The 9,188-nt window shown below is 36.5% G+C and overlaps 1 protein-coding gene across 1 annotated transcript; it reads left to right on the top strand.

Moving 5' to 3' along the window:
• Positions 1-1,813: 1,813 nt before the first annotated feature.
• LOC127452077 (melanin-concentrating hormone receptor 1-like) lies at positions 1,814-3,966 on the top strand. Its single transcript, XM_051717253.1, has 2 exons — positions 1,814-1,886; positions 2,951-3,966. The coding sequence occupies exons 1-2, from the start codon at positions 1,817-1,819 to the stop codon at positions 3,964-3,966; spliced, it is 1,086 nt and encodes a 361-aa protein (XP_051573213.1). The 5' UTR covers positions 1,814-1,816.
• Positions 3,967-9,188: the final 5,222 nt, after the last annotated feature.

Below are 9,188 nucleotides of genomic sequence, written 5' to 3'. Positions count from 1 at the left end.
TGTTTCAGAATACTTACTTAAAAGGCTCTGCTCTTCGGAGTGAGTCATTTTATGTTTATTATTAAAATGTCCCCACTTTTTCTGGTGCCCCTGCTGTATATGTTGTCAGATATTGTAGCAAAAACCACTATTGGTATAAACACTGTATAATGAATTTTCAGGAAACCTAAAGAAAGGTGTTTCATGTGGTAGGCTGACCTCTAAATAAACTGGTCTATTAAAGTAAAACATATTTAATATCACAGAATTATTTAATACAACTACATTAGATTACACCAATAAAAGTCATTTTTTTACAGTTACATCAGGTAGAAATAACTACTTGAAACTGCACTAGAAACCAAAAAAGTCACCCAAGGCCAACTGGTCAGGACCAATTAAATTCTGACAGGTGTAACAACATATCTAGTGTCCTGGGTGTAAAAGGTGTGTCATCATTACAGTACCATAAAATAGAAAAAATTCTGTTTTTCTTCTCCATGGATACAGGATTCTTGTTTTTGGTACTAATGTACTTAAAATATGCAAGATTCAAGAAAAAAACTGAGAGTAAAACCTTAACATGTTTTTGTGCTTAGGTTTAACCAGATTAACGGATCATGCACAAAATTACTGTTGATAAACAGAATCGATTCTGATATACACTGAACAGCCACAACATTAAAACCACCTGCCTAATATTGTGTAGGTCCCCCTCGTGCCACCAAAACAGCACCAACCTGCATCGCTATTCTTCTCACCACAATGGTACAGAGTGGTTATCTGAGTTACTGTAGACTTTGTCAGTTCAATCCAGTCTGGCCATTCTCTGTTGACCTCTCTCATCAACAAGGCGTTTCCATCCACAGAACTGCCGCTCACTGGATGTTTTTTGTTTTTGGCACCATTCTGAGTGAATTCTAGAGATTGTTGTGTGTGAAAATCCCAGGAGATCAGCAGTTACAGAAATACTCAAACCAGCCCGTCTGGCACCAACAATCATGCCACGCTCCAAATCATTGAGATCCATTTTTTTCCCAATTCTGATGGTTGATGTGAACATTAACTGAAGCTCCTGACCCGTATCTGCATGATTTTATACACTGCACTGCTGCCACATGATTGGCTGATTAGATAATTGCATGGATGATTGTTGGTGCCAGACGGGCTGGTTTGAATATTTCTGTAACTGCTGATCTCCTGGGATTTTCACACACAACAGTCTCTAGAATTTACTCCGAATGGTGCCAAAAACAAAAAACATCCAGTGAGGGGCAGTTCTGCGGATGGAAACGCCTTGTTGATGAGAGAGGTCAACAGAGAATGGCCAGACTGGTTCGAACTGACAAAGTCTACAGTAACTCAGATAACCGCTCTGTACAATTGTGGTGAGAAGAATATCATCTCAGATGCTACACTGAGATGCGGGTTGGTGCTGTTTCGGTGGCACGAGGGGGACCTACACAATATTAGGCATGTGGTTTCAATGTTGTGGCTATCGTGTAGGTTGTGTAGATATATTTTAGGTCATATAGAAAAGTTAGTAGTTTTTAATGCATAAATAACAGTTTATCACAATATAACATTTTCAACACATTTTTTAGATACACTAATACATTTTACATACTCATGATTTGTCTTCAGTGTTTGCTATTCAGTAGCTTTATGGCAAGTTGAGTTCCCATGTGATCATGTTGTATTTATATAGGACTTCTGTTTATGACAAATTTTGCAGCTGCATATTAAATGTTCATTTGAGCAGATAATGTGTATGTAGGCTGTTGTATATATAATCCGTGCATTTTTTACATTTTTTTATTGGCAGTTGGAAATCAGAATGGATTTCAATGCAACTCCCACTGAGAATTCCAGTGACGAGTCCAATTCATCTCAAAACATTAATGCAGGTAAACACAGTTCACTGTAAAAATGTTTTGACTGGTAACTAAAATGTGCTTCATGTGGTAACATCTAAATTAACCAATTTTATTCAAGTCAAAAATATGATTTAATATGACTGAATCAACTTCATTTCAACTTTTGTATTTCATTTAGTTTTAGATTTTAAGGGCCAGGTCAGGTAGAAAATAGACCCTTAAAGGGATAGTTCACCCAAAAATGAAAATTCTCTCACTCTCATGCTATCCCAGATGTGTATGACTTTCTTTCTTCTGCTGAACACAACCGAAGATTTTTAGAAGAATATCTCAGTAGGTCCATATAATGCAAGTCAACAGGGTCCAAAACTTTGAAGCTCAAAAAGCACATAAAGGCAGCATAAAAGTAATCCATACGACTCCAGTGGTTAAATCCATGTCTTCTGAAGTGATATAATAGATGTGGGTGAGAAACAGATCAATATTTAAGTCCTTTTTTACTATAAATTATCCTCCCTGCCCAGTAGTATACGATATGCATGAAGAATGCGAATCGCCAAAAACAAAATAAGAAGAACTCTTAGGAGGGCGGAGAGAGAGGAGCACTTAGGAGAGCTGTTTGAAAGTGGAGATTTATATTAAAAAGGACTTAAATATTCATCTTTTCTCACCCACACCTATCATATTACTTCAGAAGACATGGATTTAACCACTGGAGTTATATGGATTATTTTTATGCAGCCTTCATATGCTTTTTGAGCTTCAAAGTTTTGGACCCTGTTAACTTGCATTGTATGGACCTACAGAACTTATATATTCTTAGAAATTGTCATTTTTGGGTGAGCTATTTCTTTAAGGTAAAATGCACACTTTGACCTTTTACATTTACATGTGATAAAAGCATTTAAAAAACTTTATATAGCTTAATTTTCCTAATTTATATAATTTGTGTTTTTTTATATGCAAGTAATATTCTCAAAAGGCCTAATTAACAAAAATGAATTCAATAGTTGTGATTGCTGATACAGGTTACTGCCTGATGAAAATGTTCTGTTTAGTAATTCCACACTAAAGTCTCTCTTTGTTTCCTGCAGATACTGACGAACAGTATCACAATGTTCTCATGCCAAGTATTTATGGAGTCATCTGCTTCGTCGGCATCATAGGCAACTGCACTGTCATCTACACCATTGTCAAAAAGACAAAGTTCAGGGCGCAACAGACGGTGCCTGATATCTTCATCTTCAGCCTATCCATCGCAGATCTTCTGTTTCTTCTGGGCATGCCATTCCTCATACACCAGCTCGTGGGAAATGGTTCTTGGTGTTTTGGTGCAACCATGTGCACTGTGATTACAGCATTGGACTCCAACAGCCAGATTGTGAGCACTTATATCTTAACTGTCATGACGTTAGATAGATACTTGGCGACAGTTCATCCCATCCGCTTCAAACATATACGAACCCCATGCATAGCTGTGGCAGTTATCGGGCTGGTATGGATTCTCTCTTTGCTCTCCATCACGCCAGTATGGATGTATGCCGGACTTATGCCATTGCGAGATGGCTCTGTTGGATGCGCTCTACTTCTCCCAAATCCAGCTACAGACACATACTGGTTCACTCTCTACCAGTTTGTGCTGGCTTTTGCATTGCCGTTGGTGATCATTTGCGTAGTCTTTTTCAAGATCCTCCAAAATATGGCTGCCACAGTGGCGCCGATCCCCCAACACAGCCTACGAGTGCGCACTAGGAAGGTCACTCGAATGGCTGTTGCCATATGCCTGGCGTTCTTCATTTGTTGGGCGCCCCATTACATCTTGCAGCTGGCGCATCTGAGTGTGCACCGGCCCAGTTTCGCCTTCCTCTACGCCTATAACGTCGCCATCAGCATGGGTTATGCCAACAGCTGCATTAACCCACTACTTTACATCGTGCTTAGCGAGACCTTCAAGAGGCAATTTATTGTTGCCATTCGGCCAGCACACAAAGACTTTCGGGACGATCCGGGAACTGCCGATGGGAGCGTCAGCCTACGTTTGGCCCCAGACCGAGGACAACAATCCCAGTCCTCTAGGGAGCTGTTGCCGGTAACCGTGGCTGTGCATTGAGATCAGTTGAAACTAAAGGCGAAGTCCCTTTAAGGCGAGTCACTTCACTTAAGGGCCATATTCGTACATATTCACAAGTACAGCTCTTATCTACTTGAATGGTGAAAGACCGAAATGTCCAAAACTGTTGGTCAAGATTACTTTCAAATAACATATTTCATAACATAAATCAGGAATAACATCTGGCAACAATGGCATCATAAATCGCACTTCTCATAAATCACGCAAACAAAAACTGCTCCAACATGGTCTCATAGAACAACATTACTATACCTACATTTTTGCCAAATGGTTTTAAAGTGGCCCGTTGTACTGTAAGTATTTCTGCAGTTTCCTGGTGAAATAAACACTAGAGGCTCTACAACAACAATGAAATGTTTTCACTTTCACATACTTTGAATTGCAAGTTAAACGGCAGATTTTCAGATCATAAACACTTTTCGCCTTGTTCCTCACACAGTGCTTTCGTATGACATCTAAACACTTACTAAAATGCATGACTTGTAAGGCAATACGTTTTAAGGTTTGCATTTCATAACCAACACATTCAAGTTTATTCAAGCATGATTAAATTGCACCATAGCGCAACTGATTGAGCGTTGCACTTGCAATGAAATGGAACGGGGTACAAGTCCTGAAGAGCACACAAGTTGACACGTGAGCCGAAATGGTCAGAAAAGCACCACAAAATGACGTGGTTGCTTCAGCAAATGCGTTTTTCTTCACTCATTTGATTTTTCTGTCACTATCGGTTATGTTTAGGTTTAAGGTTTAGGGTAGGGAGGTTGGTTTTGTTGATTTTAAACTTGATACAACATTAACTGTAAAAACCTTATCTGTTTGGGAGAAAATGTAACTCTCTTTTAGAGCCATGCAGTGGACATTTCACCTCAGAACTGCTTTGATATGTGTGAGTAACAACAGACTGGTCTAGCTAATGCTCATGAAATGAACAAAGAGGTGGTTGACTCTTTTAAAGGGATAGTTCATCCCAAAATGAAAATTCTCTCATTTACTCACCCTCATGCCATCCCTGATATGTATGACTTTCTTTCTTCTGCTGAAAACAAACGAAGATTTTTAGAATAATATCTCAGTTCTGTATGTCCTTTCAATGCAAGTGAATGGTGGCCAGAACTTTGAAGCTCCAAAAATCACAAAAGCAGCATAAAAGTAATCCATATGACTCTAGTTGTTTAATATGTCTTCTGAAGCGATGCCATTACTTTGGGTGAGAAACAGATCAATATTTCAATCTTTTTTTTACTATAAATCTCCACTTTCACTTTCAGAATGTGTTTCTCACCCACACCTATTAAATCGCTTCTGATGGATTACTTTTTGCTGCCTTTATGGGATTTTTGGAGCTTGAAAGGTCTGGTCACCATTCAATTGCATTGTATGGACCTACAGAGCTGAAATATTGTTCTAAAAATCTTCGTTTGTGTTCAGCAGAAGAAAGAAAGTACATATGTAACAAATAAAGTTCATGTATGATATTTGGTAAGTAAAATTATGTTATTTCAGATGGACAGGATAATAAAGTGGCTGGAGTAGCTCTGCAGCATGTCAGCATAAGAACGGGGGATCTGTGCAATGAGCTTCCAGTGTAGATAGCATCATTGATTATAATTGGAGCTGTTTGCTTTTGACGTGGCACGACGCTCGCATCTGGTTTAGACAGGGTGTCATGTTGTTCCAAACCCTTATGACTTTCTTTCTTTCGAGGTGCACTAAAAGGGATGTTAGGCAGAATGTTATCCTCAGTCAACATTCACTTTCCCTGAATGAAAAAAAAAAAGATTAAATGAAAGTGAATGGTGACTGAGACTAACGTGCTGCCTAACATTTCTGTTTGTGTTCCTGTGAAGAAAGTAAGTCAAATGGGAACAACATGATAACAGAAAAATATAAATTTTTGGGTGAACTATCGCTTTACCTGTAAGACAGGACTACAGCCGCCATAATTTGCGTTACAATTTCTCCCATTCATACATATTTGAGGGGTCTGCCTCCCTCCTTTTGATGTTTCTGCTATAGCTCAGCAAGTTCTCAAAAAAAACAAAAAAAAAAAACAGGAAACTGCACTGATCCATGCTGAGCTGAATTGTGTGAGGATGTACAGTATATAATGAGCAGCAGGTTTAAAAGAATTCCAGGAAGCTTTTTGCAGAAAGTCTCATTAACAGAGTTCAAGTCAAGTCAAGCTATTTTTATATGTATAGCGCTTTCCACAGCACTCAACGTTTCAAAGCAGCTTTACAGAAATCATGCATTAACGAAAAAATGAAACTGTACTATCTATAAAGTCTTAGAGTCATCATTGTGTTATTGCAAATTGTGTATAAAAATAAATAATTAAATAGTTTAATAATAATTGTATTTAGAACCCCTGTGAGCAAGCTGAAGGCGACTGTGGCAAGGAACACAAAACTAAGATGTTGGTTAATGGAGAAAAATAACTTTGGGAGAAACCAGGCTCACTGTGGGGGCCAGTTCCCCTCTGGCTAAACAACATGAATATAATGCCAATATTAGTTATTTATGTGCAGCGCAAGTCGTGGTTTAAAATTAGTAAACTAAGTAAGTGTTAAGGGTCAGTGTTTAAACAAAGATTTTGTTTGAAGTGTAAGATTAATGACTAATGTCTTTGAAGTTCATCCTGGATTAACTGCAGAAGTTCACATAGATGCAATTGTCCTTGTTAGTTGGCTAATGAAGAGTTTTGTTTGCAGTTAAATGATAGTCTATGTATTCCATTTCAAGAGTGTAGTCCATCATTAGACCGAGGTGATGCAGGCAGAGATCAGTGATGTGCATCGCAGTTCAACCGGCCGGTAATTTCGGTGAGGTCTATCCTAAATCCAAGGTTCAGGCAATGGCATATGAAGTATCCCATGTCTGAGTTCACGGTATGAAATAAATGTGGGAAGATGCATACTTTCATTGTCATGTTACTGTGAAACTTCTATAATGTGATCCAGTGAAAGTGAAGTAATGTGTATACAACTCAAGTATAATGACACATCTGCATCAAAGTCAATGGCTTAATTGCAGTGGCATTTGAAGTCACTTGCCTTCTTTAAAAACTGGGCCCCAAAAATATGTACAGTATATTTAAATGTGCAAATATTCCTGAAAGAGAGGCTTTTTAGGCTAAAATAATTTTCTCCACTCATGTAGAGGCATACTGTATCTAGATGTAAGTTTCTTCGATTTATGTATTATAAAAGTTTCACTTTTGCTACCGCCAAAAAGCTTGTTTTTTCATTATTTAAAACTTTGTTTCATTTTGTAGTGTCAGTGTGATCGCTACTATTAATCATGCTATGAGAAGATCACTGCATTTTAGTGGAAACAATGTAAATGTCATTGTGTGTAATGATCCGACTCTGGAAATGACTTTATCATGTTTTGTATTATGGGTGCAATATATGCAAAATGTGTTTGTTTTGCAGGAACATTGTAAAACTCATCTTTGATCATATTAGTGTATTAAATTATTTAATTGTCTGAACATATAACCAAAATATGGATTTCTATTAAATGTAATTTATTGTCAGTGAGTATACCAGTGTGAAAATACAGTATATCTTCTCTAAGTGTGTATTTATAGGGAAACAACAGTGACAATGGAACATTGTAGACAATGTCAAGCATTGTTGTTCTGACAGAACACTGTATAATGGCTGAAACAATTGCTTTCCCTCATTTTATGAGTATTGTTTGCTCTTCAAATCAACATATAAAGTAAATTCTCATCAAAAAAGTTCAAAGCGTTCCATTCCCTCTCATGATTACATTGCAAGAACAGGACATGGCAAGTTTGTTTTTTAAATATTTTATTATGGATTTAAAGTTCAAATTCATATGCTTGTTAATGAATTTTGGTTGAAAGAACACTGCAAAAATAAAATTTAACCAGTATTTTTGTCTTATTTTCCAGTAAAAAAATTCTAAACAAACGTAAAACAAGATACATTTACTTAAGAAGCAAAACTGTGTAAGACATTAGGACCTTTAATAGAATATATCTTTATTTAATTAAAGTTTTCTTCCCCCATTGGCATTTTTTTATTTTTATTTATTTATATTTTTGTATTATTGTTTTAAGCATAAATTTGTTAGATTTATGCTTTAAACGAGAAAAAACTCAAATATTCAGTTCAGTTGTGTTTGTTTAGTGCTTTTTACAATACATATTGTTGCATAGCATGGGGGGAAAAAAAGGAAAAATAATATTATCTTATGTCATTCATGCTTCTCAAGTAAATGTAATTTTGCTTCTCAAGTAAATGTATCTTGCTTTAAGTATGTTTCGATATTTTTACTGGACAATCAGACAAAAACACTGATTTAGAAAAGTTTTTTTTTTTTTTTTTTTTTGTAGTGAGGGCTGACTATGCAGACACAACCTCACATTAAACCCTAATAAATTAGCAGAACTCAAAAATGTAGGCAATCAGTTACATCAAATTGAAGTTAATAAACTCCCAAGTTTAAGTTATATTTTGTTTTAGTCAAGGTAAATTTATTTGAGCAATTAAATAAATAAATAAAAACAATTATATTCTTCCTCTGTTGGTGTAAATGTTCCTCAAGTAAGGAAATAATTCCCTGCACATATGTGAACTATGGAAGCCCTCATGTCACATATGATAATGACTGTGTAAGCCACGAACTGAAATGAGTATAAGCCGTAGTTTAGTGTTGTTTCTAGGAAACCATGTGAACTCCTGTAGAGTTTGTTGCCTGCAGTGCTCGGAGACTGTGGCGAAAGTTTGGACTGCATTAATGCATTTAGTGGCTTTTTTATTTTATTAATGCGAGTACACACTTGAATAGAAGATGTAATAATGTCGAGTGCCTGAACCTGGTTTAGAAATGAGCCACTTGCTATTTATGAAGATTGTGCTGATATCTCCAAACTTGGCCTAGTAGATTACGCTCTGTTGTGATAGAGTTGTGGACAGCAGAAAAAAAACCAAAAACAAAAAAAAAAAAACAATGCTAAATGGAAATAATAAAATGTAACAACCAAATAATCATGTATAATTAGGATAGCAAGATAAGTAGATTTATTTTTTAAAAGGGAGGAGACATAGGTTGCGTGACATGCCACCTTCCTTTACAATTGCAATTTGACCAAGGATATTTATGTTTACTTTTTATGATAAACAATTTTGGTACAATACTACGTTACATTGCAAATAAATAGTTTA

Source organism: Myxocyprinus asiaticus, chromosome 14 (assembly GCF_019703515.2).
Source record: "Myxocyprinus asiaticus isolate MX2 ecotype Aquarium Trade chromosome 14, UBuf_Myxa_2, whole genome shotgun sequence".
Classification (NCBI taxonomy): Eukaryota; Metazoa; Chordata; class Actinopteri; order Cypriniformes; family Catostomidae; genus Myxocyprinus; species Myxocyprinus asiaticus.
Note: the sequence above shows the minus strand (reverse complement) of the source record. Positions and strands in the feature narration are given on the sequence as shown.